General features: G+C 36.7%; 1 protein-coding gene across 6 annotated transcripts in view; it reads right to left on the bottom strand.

The window, feature by feature from the left end:
- LOC136866897 (zinc finger protein 708) overlaps positions 1-21,597 on the bottom strand; it is a 169,196-nt gene that overhangs the window by 104,212 nt on the left and 43,387 nt on the right. For 3 of the 6 annotated variants that reach the window (XM_067143990.2, XM_068226886.1, XM_068226890.1), the window contains exon 3: positions 10,854-10,949. The exons of 1 other annotated variant lie outside the window; for it this stretch is intronic. In XM_067143990.2, coding sequence (XP_067000091.2) covers positions 10,854-10,949 — 96 coding nt within the window. The remainder of the gene's footprint in view (positions 1-10,853; positions 10,950-21,597) is intronic. 2 more of the 6 variants (XM_068226887.1, XM_068226888.1) reach the window with 1 other exon arrangement.

Genomic DNA, 21,597 nt, shown 5'->3' with positions numbered 1-21,597 from the left:
AACAAACTAGAAAGAAATGACATGCGGCATTCAAGCAGTGAAAGTTCGAACGGGTTCAAGCCGGCGCGATACGGTATCGAACCCCCTCGAACGATAAGGTGACCCCACACATGAATGGGGCCTCCTAACCGTGATGTCTTTTCACAGTTTTGGAAGCCTTGTTAACTCTAGCGGTATCATTTTACCCATTGTTTTCTACAATTTCTTGTTAAGTATTTTATATAATTTTTCTGTAACAGGCATTACCATAAAGAAGTACAGTGGCCATATTCGCATTTGGTGATGTCTGTATTGTCTTAAGAACCATTTAAACATAAACATTCTGGTTTCGTAAGTAATATTCCATTCCTCAGCAAATAAAATTTTCTATAGGACTACTATTATTATTACATTATTTATTGCAGATTCCACTTTATCATCAGCTGATAATGGACAATTCAGTAAAAAGGAGTAAGAATTTCAATCACACAGAAATCAACTTGCTGCTTTCTTTAGTGACTGCAAAGAAAGATACATTTTAATGGAAGAAAACTGATGCTTTTTCTTTAAAGAAAAAGAAAAGTCATGGAAGGAGCTAGCAGATACTTTCAATGAAATTAGCGGAAGTGTATTAAGGGACTAGAAAGTGTTAAAGGGGAAATATGAAAACCTTAACAGGACCTGCAAAATAAAATTGCTGAAGAGAAAAGGTACACTTCAGGTACAAATGGAGGCCCATATGAGCCCAATTTAATAACCACAACAGACATTAAAATAAAATAAATTATTGGCACTGTGCCAATCGACAGGTTGCCATCAGTACGTGACTCCAATTCAATCGTCCAGCTACCACTGCTCTCATCTACGGAAGAACCTTCTGTCTTCAATACAAATGTACCAGTTCACCCACTCCAAAATAACAACACATCCTTTTCATCTCTAAATTTTTCTTAGTTCCAAGCACTTGTCACCAATGAAGAAATGGACAAAATCCCCACAGTTACACAAGATAATAGACAATTAGATGAAATTGAAGCTATTCCGTGTAACAGCCAATTCATTGTCACTGATTTAAGAAAACCTACTTCTACCCCACTCCGAGTGAAGAGAACAAGACCATCACTGGACAGTACCTCGGCTGGAAAGAAATTAATAGTACCATTGGAGGAAAAACAAGAACTTCTGCAGCTGCAAAAGAAACCAACAGAGGACTAAATTCAGTTTCAAAGGGTGAAGCATGAACTCAAAAGGAAGCAGAAGGAGGAGGAATATACAGCAAAAATGAAACTTCTAAAAATATAAAAATTAAGGAATTGGATATTGAAATGAAATCCAAACAGATGACTTAAATATCATGATACTGAAATTGGCTTAATTACTGTATTTATTTTTGAGAAGCCTGTATTACCTTATAAGTAGCCTTCACATTGTTATCCTCAATTTTATATTGTTAACACTACATGTTTGCTATGTTTAGTATTTAAGTAAATAGTGTAGTCAAAACTGTCCTTTCTACTAGCAAATCAGACATACATCGTCATGTCAAGGTACAACAGATCACAGCAATTTTATGACAGCCCTAGTAGGGTCAACTGGCATAATAATGGGACAGAAATGAAAACTTTCGAATTCTAGGGCACTAAATCTCAATGTGGAAATCTGGTATGTTGTTGAATTATTGTAATTTTGTATCCACAGATCATTTCCAGGAAGAAATTGTATTAAAATCTTACAAATGTTTAGCAATTCCACAAAAACTGTGTCCCACAATTACCCCTTGGTTTGGGGCATTGTTGGGATGGGCATGGGACAAGAGAAGGACACGGTGTTAAAGAGAAAGTTTGTATGACAGAGACGGAGTCAAAAGTAGGACAGAACTTATTCATATTATGTAACTGAATTTTTAAAACAACTTTTTTTGGTATAAAATTGCACTACTTCTGTTCATTACATAGATTTCACCTGATACTTGAGGCAACAATAATCACTTTTATTTACTACCAAAATACAGAAAACTTGGGATAAATAATAACCACTGTCCATACATATTGCTCAATTAAAATATAAGCCAACATTGATATCAAATCAAATAAAAAACTTCACTCACTGCACATCATTGCTGGGAAATGACATAGGGAGGGCATGTAATAAAATATAAGTTGGACAAAAAGAATAGGCTACTATTATAGTCTACAATATGTCAAAGTAATCCAGTGACCTATTTTTTTCTCCATTACATCTATGGCCTCTGTAAATTCATAACGGATGCGATCCTCAATACACACACATTTAGGATATGGCAGTTTCTTAATATTCAGATGACTAATTAATAGGGCAAGGCATTTAATGACCAAAAAATAACAAGAAAATGCAAAATAAAAAATGCATTTATGACATAAAAATGGTTAAAAAATGACACAAAATTTGAAAGAAAGACCAATAAGTTAATCGTAAGTCACTTATTTATTAATCCTTTAAGAAACAATTAGCTGATTTGAGAGAGAATTTTAATGGATGACAATGCATTAAGTTTAAATTATTTTTGTTACTAACAAAGTAAATACCAGTTTGCACCCCTGGTGAAAAAAATGAAATATTTTAGAACTGGCATATTCTTCAAATACTCTCCTAGCAAATAGGTGTCATTTAATTAACAAAGAATATTTAAGAAAACAAACTTCAGTGGCTGTTTACAATAAATTCCAATTAAAATGCACAATAAAAACTTTGCGTAGGTTCTCAAATGAAAACGATTGCCTATTGTCTGCAAGTAACTATTTGTACATGGAAAAGCTTCTTTCTACCTCAACTGAAACAATTGGTGCATACTGAAAACAAGCAATATCTCCCGGATTCAATTCACAGTGGTAAGAGAGAAATTTTCACCCGCCAATGCTTTGCCAATAGAACACAAAGTTTTATACCCACTGTTCTTTTGCAACACCTTATTCAATTTCATGGATACAACTTCACCCACTTTACCACACACACGATTCAGATCATTCACAACTTTATACACAATTTGCAGCTGCTCCACTAGTGGCACTTGGGATTTTTCTAGAGCACTTACTGCATTAGGAAGGGATCCGAAATTTGTTTTTATGTAGGAAAGTTTACCTGCAACTTCTTTGTCAGCCAAGAGTTCCTGGGCTGTTTTTATTGATCCAGCCTCAGTTTTGTCGAAGGAATCGACCACTTTCTTTACAACTTCAAAGTTCTCGCAATATTAAAAACAAGCCTCAATCCACATTCCCCATCTAGTCAAAACAGGTGAAAAGGGCAAGGGAATTTCAAGAGCTTCTGTTTTGAATGCTAGAACTCTAGATGTGGCTTTTAAAAACACTTTCTTTATGCACCCAATTAACTTGTCAACTTCAGGAAAATTATGTCGTACCTCTTCCGCGGTCCGATGTAACGTATGGGCTAGGCATGTGACATGCACCATTTTTGAGAAGAGCGCTTGTAACGAATTTGCAGCCTTTTCCATGTAGGGTGCTGCATCTGTTATTAAAAGCAGCACATTGTCATTCCAAATGCCATCGGGCCACAATAGCCTCAAAGACTGGTCAAACAGTTTGCTAATTTTGGCCTTCATAAAGAAAAAAAGATGCAAAATCATCAAATGCCTTGCCCTACTAATTCATGTCACGTCATCTTCATCTGCCTTGAATATTCAAACACATTACATGCATACCTGCATTCATTGATTTTCTGCTTTCCAATTTCACCAAAACAAAACCTTATTTCTTGTAACGTTTTGTCATAGCATCTTCCAACGTAGGTTCTTCTTAATGTTCTGGGATCTGGTACAGATTTTCCAGTCTCCTCTTCTAAGAATGTACGCAGCTTTGGATGGTTCAATTTGTTCAGTGGAATATCGGCGCATAAAAATGCTGTACACAGTTTCTCACAAAATGGAGAAAATGTTGAAGATTCACCCAGTAGTGTCTAGTGTAAGCTACAGTTTCTTTTATCTTCAAGACGCTGCACACCATGTTTATGTTTTTCTCACAACACATGTTGTTCAACTGTAAACTTCTTTTCTGCTGAAACTCGCACAACACACACTTTGCAAAATAATATTTTCCCATCAGTGGAAAATATATTTTCTCCATATTGTGTAACAAATTGTTTTAATTTAAAAATTGTACTTCCTTTAACTTTGGCCATCTTACAGTACTTGTCAACAAAGAATTCACACGACTCTCAGCACGTGAGCGACTGACTACCTTCTTATCTAGCTGAAGATAAGGAGCAATGCCCAGCTTGGGAGAGTCCATTATGCGTCTTACATATAGGAGAAGCAGGTACTGCTCATAGTATGTTTTCTTGGAAGTGCAATCGAGTTGAAAATACTCTTTCCTTGAAAACTAGTGGCAGCAGGGTATGTTGCAAGTCTACGTTCTTTCTTGAGCAAGTTATTTGTCTAAGTTAAACATAATAGACAAGTATTGTAAACATAAATAATATTAATTAAATATCCAAATATAACAAAATATAACACTTCCCAGAAAACAATTAAAAATGCCAAAAATGACCATAAATTGCTCCAAAAATGACCTATCTCTTGTAAACGGCAAAAAATGAAAAAAAATGCCCTAACAAATTGCCCTTATTTAATCAGTCAATTCACGAAACACATGTACATATACTCAAGCTATATTTTGGCCTTCATAAAAAAAGAAAAAGGATGCAAAATCATCAAATGCCTTGCCCTACTAATTAATGTCACGTCATCATCTGCCTTGAATATTCAAACACATTACATGCATACCTGCATTCATTGATTTTCTGCTTTCTTGCTACTTCCAATTTCACCAAAACAAAACCTGACTTTACCCTATGAATGTCCCTGAATGGCCCCAAACAATGTCCCACAATTGTCCCAAATATGAGAAGAAAAATTTCTTGCTTAATATTGATCCTACAAATACATGGCTTTAGAGGCAATTTCTGCAGTGCTCTCTTTAAATTTGGATTGAAAGAATTTAATTTTATCTACAACAGTTTTTTTTCTAAAATTACAAATGTTTCCAATCAGAAAGCAAACTTTTTATCCTGAAAATAAGCATTAGTTTTTCATTATTTTTGATGCTCATAAAATGGTCATTTAAGTCATTTTTTGCCATTCAATGAACTCAAAATAATCTATTGCTACTAATCAGGCTTACAGATAATTTACTCGTAACGAGCTATGATGATGTCCCTTTTTACCTCAACACTTTTCTGTCTCATATTTTCCCCAGTTGGCCCTATCTATTTATGAAGTGAAATGATGTAACAAAAGTGGATACTGAAGAAGATTTCTGTATTTTCATCTATAACATTGCTGTTAACAATAGTGTCAGTGATATTGACTGCAGGTATTGCGTAGTATTATAATGAACACCAACATACCATCAGGCTATTATTGTCCTTTAAAACATAACATATTATTTTTATACTTTCTTAACTGAGTGAATAATCTGTAACTGAAGTTAGAAGTTAATGCAGTTATTAAATTGTATTTGTACCTGATATGACAAGGGCTGATTTATATTATACTGTACTTGGCCTAATAATAGCCAAGGAAAAACTCTCAGACCTAATGACATGCCAATTGCAAAGTTCTAATTCTCTACAGGTATTTACTTTTACAGTAGCCAAGATTATAAATTCAGTGCATATTTATAAAACTAAACTCTGAAAAAATGTCATTCTAATAAAATGTAGAAACATTACCACCTATAACCTAACTGTAATAATAATAATGCAGTCAGATTTTCACAACTCATAATCACACTATGGACATCACACATATTATACCATTTATGTAGGAATATTTTGTATGCATCACATGCCAACAACAGTATTTTATGTAATTTATGTATGTTTTCTATGTAATGTTAAGGAGACTGTTTATATACTGTATATATCTACAATAATTTTGTCTAAGAAAACAATTTCAGGCCTAAAATGATGTAATCTTCTTGGTGTCATGGGGCTAACAATTAAATTCAGCTGTAACCCAACTTTTTATTTTTAAAATACAACTGCAAAAGGAATAATAAGCAATGTCAAATGTGCAAGAATGACTGGGATACCTAATTATTTTATGTTGTCAGTAACTCACTGGTTCACCAACAAATCATGAAAATACTGACAAATGAGATGGGTTCTTGTGATATTGTCCTCTGCTACATTTAGGTGATTGTCAGCATCTTGGGGAAAATTGTGCAGTATGTTAATGGAATCCAACTGGTCATCAGTAACAGGAGGTATATTTTCATTTTCAGTGCAAGCTATATTATGTAAAACAGCTGTTGCAAAATTGACATTTTGGATTCTGCCCAATTTTAGCCTAATTCCAGTTGCTAAAATAGGAAGTCTTGTTTACCAAATACCATAGGTCCTCTCAACTGGATTCCGAGTCCTTGTGACGGCCTCTTGAAAAAGTTGCTCCCCTGGTGTGTGTGTATAAGCCAATGGTGTTATTAAATAATTTTTGACTGGATATGCACTATCTCCAACTAGAACAGCTGTATCAAATTCCCCATCTTCAAACCGCCTCTTAATTCTTGAAGAATTAAAAATATGTGAATCATGAGATGAGCCTGGCCATCTAGCCGCAATATCTCAAATCAAGAGGGAGGAGTCACACACAGCTTGCACATTAATTGAAAAAAAAAACCCTTGCGATTCCTGAAAGTTTCTGCATTTATGCAACCTGGGGACTGTATTTTAATATAAGTGCAGTCAATTGCACCAATACAGTTAGAAAAAGAGCAATCACATAAAATCCATGCTTAACCCTAGCAGTTTCTTCATGTGTAGCTGGCATGTTGATATAATGGTGTGATAAATGCCCTAAGGCTGTAGAAACCTTCTTAACTATTTTGCTTGTTGTTGACACATGAATACCACATTGGTCACCGATGATTTTCTTTTTTTTTTTTTTTTTTTTTTTTTTTTTTTTTTTTTTTTTTTTTTTTTTTTTTTTGCTAGTTGCTTTACGTCGCACCAACACAGATAGGTCTTATGGCGACAATGGGACAGGGAAGGGCTGGGAGTGGGAAGGAAGCAGCCATGGCCTTAATTAAGGTACAGCCCCAGCATTTGCCTGGTGTGAAAATGGGAAACCACGGAAAACCATCCTCAGGGCTGGCGATAGTGGGGTTCGAACCTACTATCTCCCGAATACTGGATACCGGCCGCACTTAAGCGACTGCAGCTATCAAGCTCGGTGGTCACTGATGTTAATTAGAAAACTGCCTGCAGCACAATATCTTAAAGAAACATTGCTTCTGGCGAAATAGCATTACTTCGTACAGTTGGCGTTTTAATTGCATCCTTTATTTGATGCAAGACAATGTTTGCTGTTTGCTTATGAATTCTAAATCTATGAAAAAACTCTATTTCATCCCATTTTTCAAAATGATGAACTCTTGTTCGAATAGGTCTTCTTAACCTCACTTACTCAACAAAATCATTACTTTCTATTTCATCGAAAATGTCAATGAATTCTTCCATTTTCCTAATGCTAATACTGTATTATGATTTTAGTAGGCCTATGTTCAGTATTAACTAACCACTGTAATACTTGTAGTCAAAACTAAGCCGTTAAGTAGTATTTTCACAGATATATTTATATCACGTCACGAAGGTTGAACATAAACAGCAGTTTAAACCTGCAATACACAAGGTTTAATTCTGAACCAAGTCTAGATTTAATACAAAGTTTAAACTAATGTGGGGAAAATGGATGTCAGTTTAAACTTGGACTTAAACTTGTTTAAAATAAACCTAGTTTAATCTCATTTGGAGAAAACAGCCCTAAAGAAATTGTATGTGAAAATGCTCCATCTTCAGCTCTTATATTATATTCAGGAAACTTGCAGGTGCTGATTCATATGTACATTTCAGACTGAAAGCCAGCACCATTGTTGACAGGTAAGTACAACATTGCTGCTGTGAAGGCAAAGAGAAGCATTGAAACATCACTTCGCCTCACATTTCAAATCCCCAAACCCAGCCCAACCACTGTGTGGCATGCACCTCACATAAGGCAAGGAACTGTCATGTACCGCTGTTGTTTTGGGACATACCAACCTGCTAACAACAAATATGTTAAACTGTTGATTACCTTTGTTGAAACATTCTATTACATGACTAGACAAATATATTTCTTATGGGTATATACAAAATTAACTCAATTTTTAAAAACATGTGGAGAATTACTGCTCAGTTAAGGGATTAAGTCACCAACAGATCTACAATCAACTGCCATAGAGAGCCTGGGTATCACCAAAGAGACATACTAAAGAAATGAGGATTAAATTAATGTCCCATAGCCAGAATGTGCTATTACATATTAGTCTGCCAAGACCAGTGAACTTTATTTCACACCAACACAGACTGCGATAATGGCAGAGGAAAGAGCTGGACTGGTAAGAAGTGACCGTCTCCTTAATTAGGGTATAGAAATCAGAAAACCATCTTCAGGGCTGTCGGCAGTGGAGTTCGAACCCACTATCTCCTCAATGCAAGCTCACAGCTGTGCATGACCAACTCACTCAGTGAGTCTGCAACATCGACTGCAAGGATGGAATTTCCCCTGACACATGTAGTAGTAAGTAGTAAAGATAACTCCACAATCCATGACATCAAGCATCAAGAAACAAGCTAATATGCCGCTTCCGGCTATATACCCCTAGCAACGAATCTTGGAACTATATCAGCTATTGTATGGTATGCAGCAGAGGGCCTTGGAACAGTGCTAGTTGTCACAGAACACCGAGCTGTATATTACAGTACCCAATAACTCAAGAAAATTAGAATATTACATAGCAAACCAACAAGCCCTAAGATAAGGAGTCTGGCATTGAAATCAGGTCTAAATTTTACTCAAGTTATTCTATACAGCATCAATAAGAGTAACAAAAGAATAACAACTTACAGAAACTCTGTGTTTAAAGACATAATGCTCAAAAATAAAAGAAAGAAAAGAATTTTATCATGTGTACCATGTATATAATCCATGATTAAGATATATACTGTTGCTCTCATTCCTGCAACATGTTTAAAGAATGAGTGGAATCCTCCATATTTCCTTCGAAAGCCATGGCTTTATGGCAGTAGTCAAACTGTATCATGTCGTGCCTCAGTGTGAAATGTACGAGCAACATCTCACACTATCATCTTGAGAAAGCAAGTCTCTATACTCTTTGTGTACGTTTCATCAGTCAAAATGAGGTATCAGAATGAGGCAAAACATGTACAGGCAGGGACATTACTGCAGAAAGTCTGGCCTATTCATGCAGTATCTATAGAGTTTAATGCGGCTTAATCTGTTGTTGGGCCTGGTACAAACACATGAAAGCCAGGGTAAGGGAGAACATTGGCCAGAGAAGATTGATATGTGATGAATAGTTCTGGGACTGCCCGGGACCTACAAATTGATCTAAGAGCAGCAAATATTTGCAGAGGCAAGACTCCGAGACACAGGTTTAAGGCCAAGGAGACTTAACAGGTTCCTCGATTAACCGTTCAACACAAGAAAGATTGACTTTGATTTGCTGAGGACAATGGGAACTGGCAGCTGCATCACTTGTGCAATGTATTGTTTACAGACAAGTCCTGCTTTCGTCTAACACATTGCAAGGGACAAATACATATATATATCGTCACTGCAGTGAATGTTACAATGAAGCAGCAGTCCAGGGTATGCCAGATTTGGCTGCGGCTCAGTCACTGTGTGGGGTGGCATCACAATAGATGGCCGATAGGAACTTCAGAAAATCAGAGGCCGACTTAATGCTCAGAGGTACATCAAGAGATACTGCAGTCGCAATTGTTCCCCAGGTTATCCTGCAACACAACAATATGAGAGAGCATTCAGCAGCAACAACCATGGAAACTCTGCAGGACTTACTCGCCTGCTTGGAGTCCTCACCTCAGTGCCATTGAGCACTCATGGGATATGTGCCGCTCCTCTAGCACTTCACATTCTTCAATATACATATATTTTTATTTTTTTGCTATTTGCTTTACACCGCACCAAGACACACACAGGTCTTATGGCAACGATGGGATAGGGAAGACTAGGAGTGCAAATAAAGCAACCTTGGCCTTAATTAAGGTACAGCCCCATCATTTGCCTGATGTGAAAATGGGACATCTTCAGGGCTGCCGACAGTGAGATTTGAACCCACTATCTTCCAGATGCAAGCTCATAGCTGCGCAACCCTGACCATCTGCCACATAACACCTAGTGCAGGATCTTGGAATCACTCAAAGATACCAGCATCCACATGATTACATAGTGGAGGTCTTTGGAAATATACCATCTGCCACATAACACCTAGTGCAGGATCTTGGAATCACTCAAAGATACCAGCATCCACATGATTACATAGTGCAGGTCTTTGGAAATATACCATCTGCCACATAACACCTAGTGCAGGATCTTGGAATCACTCAAAGATACCAGCATCCACATGATTACATAGTGGAGGTCTTTGGAAATATACCATCTGCCACATAACACCTAGTGCAGGATCTTGGAATCACTCAAAGATACCAGCATCCACATGACTACACAGTGGAGGTCTTTGGAAATATACCATCTGCCACAAAACACCTAGTGCAGGATCTTGGAATCACTCAAAGATACCAGCATCCACATGATTACATAGTGGAGGTCTTTGGAAATATACCATCTGCCACATAACACCTAGTGCAGGATCTTCGAACCACTCAAAGCAAATATGAAAATTACGTTATTACAAATTACATTTTTCCACAGGACATTCAAATTGTTTGAATTGATATGAAGGGTTGCCCAAAGAAATTTTCTCACTATTTCCAAGAATGGCTTATAAAATTATTTACATTACCTCAAATGCATTTTGCTGTGTTGGCCCTGGTTCCGTTAACTCTAGTTTGATTTCTTGTTTCACAGGTATCATTTCTGATACTAGTTGAGAATCTTCCTGTGAAAATTAATAAGTGTTTAGGCATGCACTTCGCACACATCCACTAAGTGTCACAGACAAATGAGCATTACAATTCATTACCTGCTAGTATGTGGGTTAATTTCAATATTTCACTAATGTTTAAGGAAAATTTATAAACACAGAGGATCCTTAAAAACAAACGATACAGTTCAAGGGAAGAAAAGTATCCTATTTGCAAGCTCAAAGATACTGTTTGTTGTGGAACTATTCTATCACACACAAAACCCTTTAAAATATTATCATCTGCTCAAGAGAAAGACATCTCAAGAAAGCTCCTACTTACGTGAGATTCAAAGTTTACGTGTCTCTATAAAATCAGACACTCATGGTATCTTAGCCTTTTACCCTTCCGAGCCACTGCAGAAAAATGACATGTAAAATTTTGTTCGTGTTCAAAGGTACTATATATAAAAAAGGCACAGTTCTAAAAGTTCAACACGACAATTTTAGACATTTCTTTAGTAATATTTTCCATTTAGTTCGGTTTTCGTTGGCAATATGTATCATTGCCGTATTCAACCACAGAAGCCTCAATAAATGGAAGAAGTTATATAAATATCACAAAATCAACTATTTTTGAGTTGTCAAACTTTTGAACCACATGATCAAATTAACTGTGACATTCGAAAAATGCACAGAAATATTGATAACATATTATTCTACTGATCATAAAAATGATAATTTTAAAAATTCAGACAACTAAACTTTGTATTACACCAGCAAGTAAAACATATCTCGTCCGTCTCACCTGTTGTATGATAAGTCACCAACAAATCTACAATAAACTGCCATGCACAGCCTGGGTATCACCAAAGAGACATATAAAGAAATGACGAGTGAGCCAGAACGTGCCAAGACTACTGAATTTTGTTTACTGTATATTTCACTTGTCACGAACGGAGTAGGAAGGAGTAAGAAGTTACCAACTTGAGGGCTCACAGCTCTGCAAACAAAAACGCTTAGCCAACTCCCTTGATCCCTATGAAATCTACACAAACAATAATGTGTCGGTTGTATCCTGAACTAACTACAAACAAATGCCATCTGTCACCAAACTAATGACATAACCTTCCAATACTGCAGCATGCTCTATTCCCTGCTCATTCTGCAGTGTTGATGCCCTCTGTTCCATCTCCACCTTTCCATTTACCCTCTCCATAGTGATTAAAAAAGAGCATGAGCACTATGAGATCCCCACATTTCATTGTAAGACAGAATGCCAACAGCTGGCCGCTCAGGCTTCAAGCCTGAGGAGGAGGTGGACAGCTAACTAGAACGGCAAATTTTTGGTGCACTTGGGCAAGGCCCTGGCAACTAATACTTTGGTGGTCTGGAGGGATGTTCCAAGGGGAAAGCCCTCTACCCCGCAAACTCTAGCCTCACCAGTGGGGCTCCTCCAGGAGAGCCTGTGAGGCTAGATTGCATTATGACATCATGACTTTGATGAAGTATGATGTCATTGACCTTGCTCATGCCACATCAATCAAAAATGTGGAGTCGGCAAAATTCAAATCACCCACCATGGTCCAGAACTGCCCTAGCACTTCCAACTAACGTCAAAGCAATACCACGGCATCAAATCCCTTGCTCCTCGCCAATTATTTGAGACCACACGTTACTGGAAGCCCTCTTTCTCTGGCAGCCTCTGTCCATTCGCTACCGAGTTTCTGTTCGTCATGGGAGTCTCTGAAGCTGTCCATCATTGATCTACAATTTACTCTGTCTTCCCAATTTAATCCAGACTACTCAAGATGCCTTTTTTATCCCGTGAACTATTTGTCGAAAACTTTAGGTCTACTGTCAAATGTTTTTAAAATCTGTTCTGTAAGCTTCTTCTCATCCATTCTAAATAGATGTTCATAAAATTTGAGTTTTCCTTTCCTCACTGACTTAATCAATCTTGTCTTTCGTGGTATAGTTCCCCCCCCCCCCCCAACCCCCTTGTAACCTATGATGGCCACCCATGATTTTTGGACCTATTATATTGCAGAGAATTTTCCTCTCAAATGACTCAGCTTCTCTTTGTCCTGACGTTTCTGTCATTCAGAGGCATTCACTAGCATACAAATACTCTGCTTTAATCACAGTGTTGTAGAGTCTTAGTTTAGCTTGCCTTGAGATGGCTTTTGTCTTATATAAAGGATGTGCCCAGCAAAAAAGCAGCAGCAATTTTCTCTTGCCTGGTGTAGTTCGCTTCTCTCTTGCTAGTCAGGAAGCAAGAATCTTTATTTGGCATTCACCATTTACAATGAAATAGGCTTTGCCAACTGATAATAATTTAGTGCTTAATATTACTAAAGCTAAATGAACATGCACCTTTTATTAAAACTTTTAACAACATTATGCATTTCGAAGAATTGAGAGGTATTATAAAATGGATTTTCTATTAACCAATCATACAGCTTCCTTTTAAAATTACTTAAAGGAGGGGACCTGCAGAATGTGATGATTTAGTAAATAATCATAAACAACTGATTTTATGTGAGTGAGCAATTTTTGACAGCCTGTGAATTGGGATGTCAATGTCTGCTTTGCCCCAAGTATCATAAAGGTGAATGTTTTCCCTAGTACTGAATTCATTTATGTTGCTTTTTAACATATGTGAAAGATATATAAATATACAAATTTATAATTGTCAGTATTTTAAGCTTAATGAAGAGAGGTTGATAATGGTCAATTGCACCAGCCCTACACATTGTACGGACAACCTTTTTCTGTATTAGAAGAATATTATACACACAAAGAATGCCCCCATAATAACAGTCCAAAAGTAAAATGTGACTGGAAGAGACCAAAATATGCCATTCTTAGGTAGTCACTGTTAATTAAATCCCTCAATTTCCATATCAAAGAGGCCACTTACGATATTTTTTTAAAAAAACATGATCAATTTGTGTTTCCCAGTTCAATTTGGCATTAATATGAAAATCCAAAAGTTTGACTGACCTGACTTTTAATATATTTGGATAATCCCAGTGTGAGAAATTGAGTTCTATCCTGCTTGCACAAGCGCCTGTAGGATGAAAACCAATGCATTGCAGTTACAAGAGCTTCCTGCGACATCTGATTCAAACCTGAGATGCTCTGGTGTTTTGTAATTAACGTTGTATCATCTGCATAGGATATAAGAGCACGAGCTCTGACATTTTGCTGTAAATCATTGGTTGCCAGAATGAATAAAAATGGACTGAGGACAGAGCCCTGTGGCACACCAGTTGTAACTTTCTTCAAAGTGGAATACCTATTTATAACTGAGACAAACTGATATCTGTTATTTAAGTATGACTTAATTATGTTCAGCGAGGGATACTCGACACTATACATTTCAAGCTCTGCAAGTAAAATTTCATGATTAATACAATCAAAAGCTTTACTTAGATCACATAACACCAAAGAGCTGGCTTGCTCCTTTTCAAAAGCTGTTAATATCTGATTAACAATTTCAAGAACAGCAGTAGTAGTACATTTACGTTGTCGAAACCCAAACTGACTGTCGGATAGGAGATTGTAAGTTTCAAATTAGTTGCTAAGTTAATTGTACTAAAGTGATTCAAATATTTTAGAAATTAGTCAAACAATTGAGACTGCATGATAGTTCTGAAGAAACTGTTTTTCCCCACTTTTAAATAATGGAATAACTTCAGAAATTTTAAGTAAATCAGGAAAAACTCCAAACTCTAAACACTTATTAAAAATAAAAGCTAGAGGTTCAGAAATCAAATGCATTATTCTTTTGATGATGTAATTAGATAACCAATAATAATCGATACTCTTAAGTTTCATAATTTTAAGCTAACGTTAATTACTTCATCAGGTGTGATTTCAACCCAGTGGAAAGTGTTTCAGCAGGGGGGGGTTGATTATGAAGAAAGTCACTTGCAGCTGTACCTGTTGCCTTAATTTGATATCCAATTTCTTTCACAGAGTTTAAGAGATACTTATTCAGTTCTTCAGGATTGACGAACATGTCTTGAGTAAGACTAGGGATGTTTTCTTGTACTATAACATCCCATGCTGCCTTGTATTTGTTGAGTGCATTCTCAATATATTTTTCACAAGCTAAAGTTTTGGCATGGATAGGTTTCCTTTATATAAATTTGTACAATTTTAATATAAGCTTTATACATGCCTTTTAACTTGGTTCCTCCTTGGCAAGAGTTCCTATAAATTCTATGCAGCAAAAGTATTCTTTCTCTATACCGAGTCAATTCATCAGTATACCAGTTCAACTTCTTGCTTTTAAGTTTACCATTAAGACTAATTTTTACCAATGATGAACATAAATACCACAATTCAACCAGTTTATCTAAAAAGTTTCCAAATACAGAATCAATATCATTTTCTCCCATTTGAAATTCAAATGCAAAGCCCTAGTTAATTTGTTTTAGATTTTCAATAAATATGTTAATATTCTACCGGGAGATACACCTCAACCCCATGCATTTAAAAGAAGCACCTTGAAGAATGCTATCTATCACATAAAAATTCAAACAACTAGTGCAAGAAGTCGGGATATTGATCAACAGATGTCACTATTAAAGTAACAGAGTAAGGTTATATTAAGATTTCCTAAACTGACTGGATTTCTTTTGTTTTTCGGTGTATCACACTTTACAAAAACTATTTCAAGAAGTTTGGACTTTTCTCCATAGATGACTCTATTTAAGAACTGATGCCATACACTCTGGTGCAAAGTGGAACAACTAGAAATTAAAGGAAATTTTGTGTTTATATGTTTTCTGAACTGAATTGACTTTCATTGTTTTTGATACTTCAAGTTTTGCAACACTTCTTACATAACCCGCCAACTTTGGAGTCTGCCCAATCACATATTTTGTGTATTTATTTCTCTGCCAATCATAGGCTTCTTGTAAGTTTTCGACTGTCCAATGAAAAGAGAGGGTGTGTCTGGTCTTAGCCCAGAGCCTTCTCGAACCTTGCTATCGGGTATACATGCTGACGCTTCTTTGAGTTAACTTGTTTTATTGATCGTCGTGCTACTGAGTGTGTGTGCTAAGAGAGGAGATGGGCGCCTCATCAATCGGCAGGCAGAACATCAGCTAAGGTAATGGCCACCATTTTTCAATCCCAGTAGTTATCTCCGCAAGCTGACTCGAGGGGAAGTTTCCAATCTTTAACTATGTAACGGTCCATTTCCTAAAATGTAAACTTCTCTTTCTTCTCATCTAAAAGTTCGAGTAAATCAAGTGTACTTAACTGAAATTCGGGAATAGAGAGAGTGACACCCTATCAACTTGTATTTGAGGTGACTATGTTTTTTGCAAACGTGTTCTATGTGTAGCCTTGTAACTTAAATTTCCTCTATCTAGTCACATCAGTAGTGTGGGATTAGCCTCTGCATTATCGGGCCACTAGCCCAAGTAGGGTTTTAATCTTTGATTTCAAGGAGCACAAGTTTCCACTTCCATACATTTTTATTCTTGGGCCAGTAACTTTACCTGTACTTTTCACGAACACCCGGTGGAATGGGTACAGGATACCACTGTGTGAACTCAAAAATCAATTGATATTGTCTTGTGAATTGTAGGTTGTGCTTAGAGAGGTCTGAAAGTGTAATTTAATTGAGCAAAGATGCCCTAATCCCAATTGAAAAAGTTAATGGTTGACTTGAGTAGACTGTAAGGGTTTGGGAGCATAGTCTCCTTGGTAGAATTGTAGAGCATTGAGGCTCTTTTCTTCAATGTAAAATATATATATGTGATCTTGAATGGCGCCTTTTGGAGGCCATAACTTGTAACCTTTGGAGCAAAGTGCTCTTGAAATTTCCTGTAAAACAAATTGGGAGATTCGTCTCCTTGCCTATCTAATTAAACGCTACAGTAGGGACATATTGACCTTGTTAATAGGGAGCTGGAAGCTTGAATTTTGTAATTAACATACCTGCCAAATTTACAAAACCAAAAATCAGGAGATTTTGATATGAAAATCAGGAGAAATCAGGAGATATAATTGGTCAAATCTGCTTATTCTACATGTCTTGTGCAATACATACATTATCCTAGCAAGCTCAATGTATCATATCACCAAGTCCACATTTAAATAAACACATATTTCCAGGGAAACTGAGTGGAATCAAAATGCACAAATACTTTACTCTTATATGTATTCATATTCAGTGATACCTAAATACTCATATACAACAACGGAAAAAATATAAGAACATGTATGATATGGTATGCCTGCCTTCCTACCATCTTGCTCATTTGCAGAAACTTCTCCGTCAGTAGAAAATTTCCGTTGACTAAAAGAAGCAGCAGTGGCAGATTTTGCTTGCCTGAGAAAACCTCAAAGGTTTGTTGAAAGCAGTTGCCCTGTAGCCTTGATTTTACTGTCAACAACCTCTCCAAGTTTTCATCACCAATAGATGACTTGAACTGTGTTCATGTTTTAGTAACCTGACTAAACATCCCCTCACATTCATTATTACTGTGAGGGATTGTTAAAATACCAGGAATAACACGAACTAATCTATCAGTGAAGTACGTTCAAAATTATGAGAAAATTTCCTCCCTTCCGCCATGCTTCAGATGCTCTATGAATTGGGAAGTGCCGGAGAAAATTCAGATGTACAAAATTACAGACCCATTTCCATAATATGTGCCTTTGTAAAAGTTTTCAAAACAATTACTTATATCCGGATTTTTAATCATGTTAAAAGCTACATTTCACCTTATCAGCATGGATTCTATCCTGGTAGGTCAACTATCACAAACCTATCAAATGTGGTTCAAGATGTGGCTAATACTTTAAACAGTCATAAATCCGTTGCGTTTGACAAGATTGATCACCGTGTGCTTTTAAAAAAACTATCTGGATTTGGATTTAACAATCCTATGCTAAAAATTATCTCCTCCTATTTACATAACAGATATCACTTTGCAATCTATCATCAGACCAAATCTTCTGATTTGAATGTTAATTCAGGTGTACCTCAAGGTTCACATATAGGACCACTGTTGTTTATGTTATTGATAAATGATTTGCCAGATGTTGTTATAAATTCGAAATGTCTCATGTTTGCTGACGATCTTAAGTTGTACAAGGAGGTATCACATTTTTTTTTTGCTACTTGTTTTACGTCGCACCGACACAGATAGGTCTTACGGCGACGATGGGAGAGGAAAGGACTAGGAGTGGGAAGGAGGCAGCCATGGCCTTAATTAAGGTACAGCCCCAGCATTTGCCTGGTGTGAAAATGGGAAACCACGGAAAACCATTTTCAGGGCTGCCGATAGTGGAGTCTGAACCTACTATCTCCCAAATACTGGATACTGGCCGCAATTAAGCGACTGCAGCTATCGAACTCGGTAGGTATCACATGTTAGTGACTGCATTTCTCTAAGCAGGCACATTGAGAATATCTACATGTGGAGCGTCAAGAATAAAATCTCATTTAATATCATTAAATGCTTTGTGATGGCTTATTATATGGTGAATGCTCCTTTTCAGTGTGAATACTTCATGAACGGACAGAATCTAAAACGAGTCGAGTCTGTAAATGTCTTAGGAGTTACAATGAGCAGTAACTTATCATTCAGTGCATATATTGAAATAATAGTAAATACAGCAAGGAAAGAAGTAGGTTTCATTATATGAAACGGGAAAGACATAAATAACATTAAGACTTTATGTGTTCTCTATAACTAATTTGTGAGGTCAGAATTAGAATATGCATCCCTTATATGGATGCCAAATTACAAATCTTATATAAATTAAATTGCAAAGGTTCAAAAGAGATTATTATGGCTCATTTATTACAGGAAGCATAATCAGTCAGCATATGGGTTACAAATATCATAGTCACTTATTAGAAGAATTTAGCTACAATTCATTAAGTGCTCACCAAGAATTATACCAACAACTGTTTCTATACAAAATTATAAATGGTGTTATAGATAGTAGTGATCTACTAGCCAGATTAATTTTGACATAAGCATATCTAACTTGTGTAACCGGGCATACTTTTACATTTCCTTATCCAACAAAAATTAATAAAAAATCGCCATTAGTAAGGATGTGTAGTATGATTAATGACTTACTCAGAAACCACGAGATAGATCTCTCTATGTCCCTAACAGACTTCAAAAAGTGTCTAGTGATTTTCTTTAGTGAATATATTTAAACAATCTTAACAAATAGCATCTCATAAAAAGAAAATAGAATTCATTACACTATCTCTTTGTCAATGACCCAAATGGAATTTAATTGTCTATAAACTCTGAGATATTATTTTTACACTCTTAATAATGCACCTGACCAGTTTGCATCTGTGTGTCATGGCACATTAAGTTATGTCAGGTTTTGAGACAATAAGTCTTATAATATATACCATAGAACTCCTAGACTAAGGAATCGGACTGAGTGAGTTGGTGTCGTGTAGTTAAGGGCATGCTGCTGTTAGCTTGCATTCCGGAGGTAGTGGTTCGAACCCCACAGGAGGCAGCCCTGAAGATGGTATTCCTATAATCAGGAGCCAGTAATTGATCTGTACGTAACCTAGTGTTGTTTTTGTCATTTTTCTTCTGAATTTGTTTATTATAATTTTTCAAAATCTGTTGTTAATTTTTCGTGATCCTATCCTGTTTTTCAAGGTATATTATTGTAATGTCTGTTGTAAATGGAGAGCAACTCTGTTCCAGACATGAGTCATAAATAAATAAACATTGTAAACTACCAGTGACCAAGTCACAATCATTCTTCTAGTTTCCCCTGCTCGACTTCCAAAAGAGAGGAGGATTTAACCACTGAAGGTTGTACAAATTCCTTAATGTGTCCAGCATCAGATCTTGCAGTAAATGGATGTGAGGCAAAATTAAATTTGGTTTATCAAATGTAGGTATAACATAAAGGCTTATTTGATGACAGGAACATAAAAAGAGAGACTGCACTTAATGAAGGAATCCTGTTTAGTTGTTTTGGGTGAAGAAGTACATGGGACTGGTGATTCATTGGTTCTCTTCGTCTACTGACATTTGTTTCATCTTTAGAATATGGTGAGTTTCGAGACTTGTAAGCTGACCAGACTTCACTTCATAATTGAGGAGACTGGACAAAGGCTTAAGAGTGCACCGGGTGCACACATGCTTTAAAAGTTTCCCTGTCTCGACATTGTACAATTAACTTTACCTTGCACCGACACAAATAGGTCTTATGGCGACAATGGGATAGGAAAGGGCTGGCGGTGGGAAGGAAGTAGCTGTAGCCTGAATTAAGGTAGAGCCGTAACAGTTGCCTAGTGTGAAAATAGGAAACCACGGAACACATATTCAGGGCTGCCGCTTGGGGGGTTCGAACCACTACCTCCGGAATGCAAGCTAACAGCAGCACGCCCTTAACTACACGACACCAACTCACTCGGTCCGATTCCTTAGTCTAGGAGTTCTATGGTATATATTATAAGACTTATTGTCTCAAAACCTGACTATTGCTACAAGGCTAAAAGTTACGCATTTCTATTCCCCCACAGCAAGTATGTAAGTGAGACGATCGGTCTCTAATAAGCCTTCCAAAAATAGTCTAAACTCATGCTCCACATATGTTAAACACTCGTGCACTTCACAGATTAATATATTGCATCACACGCGCACGCGCGATTATGCGAAGTGTAATGCTATTTATCTATTCTAAACTGCCCTGACTGACTGATTCATCATCGCTGAGCCAAAACTACTGAACATAAAGAAATGAAATTTTGAGGATACATTTATAACACATTGTAGGTGCTCAAAAGGAAAGATTTTCGGATATTCCTTCTCTAAGGGGGTGAATTTTTAAAATCAGTATATCTATACCTCAAAACAGTTTAAAGCCATCAAAATTGGCATTTGGAATCTCCTGTAAAAGTAAAGAAACATGTATTTTTCTTATCGGATAATTCACGTAAAACGGGGAGAAGAGAAGTCAAGGAGGAGCTGAATTCTGATACACATATATCGAAAACTGAAGGTGTTGCAGACTCCTACTTTAGAGATTTCCAGATAACGTCTTAGTCCAGTACCGACGAACGAATACTGTTATCAAATTACGAGCGAAGGCGCGGGTAACAGCTAGTCAAGTAATAAATTAAAATTCACCAGATTTGCCTCCAAATGGCTCCTAAAATCTCTGGAAAAGTCACTAGTCGCTATCTTTGAAATTCTGTCACTAAATTACGAAAAAAATGACTTCAAATCTAGCGACTAGTGTCTAGAATCGACTAGACTGATACGAACGAACACGAACATAGCACGATCGATGTACGCCTCGCGATAAGCATCGCACATTCGCGCGCGTTTCTCGTATTCATAAACGTCGATATTTCATTTGAAAGCGACCAAAGAGTGAAGGACTTCCAGCCATTGGCGTACAAAGCTGAAATGTCTGAAGTTCACCAACAAATAAGCTAAAATCGGGAGTCTCCCGCCTAAATCGGCAAGTTTTCTAGGTTTTCCTGTATTTCTATTTTGTACAAAACTACCTCTGTACCTGAAATCTTGTTGGTTGTTAAAATTTAATATCTGAAAAGAAATATAGCATTTATTTTAAAGGTTGAAATTAAACTTTGCCTATCGTAGATAGACCCATTCAAACCAACACCTTCTCTCACCTTTAGACGCTAAACGTA

The sequence above is a fragment of the Anabrus simplex genome, chromosome 3 (assembly GCF_040414725.1).
Source record: "Anabrus simplex isolate iqAnaSimp1 chromosome 3, ASM4041472v1, whole genome shotgun sequence".
NCBI lineage: Eukaryota > Metazoa > Arthropoda > Insecta > Orthoptera > Tettigoniidae > Anabrus > Anabrus simplex.
The sequence above is the reverse complement of the archived record's forward strand: the minus strand, read 5'-3'. Positions and strand labels throughout refer to the sequence as shown.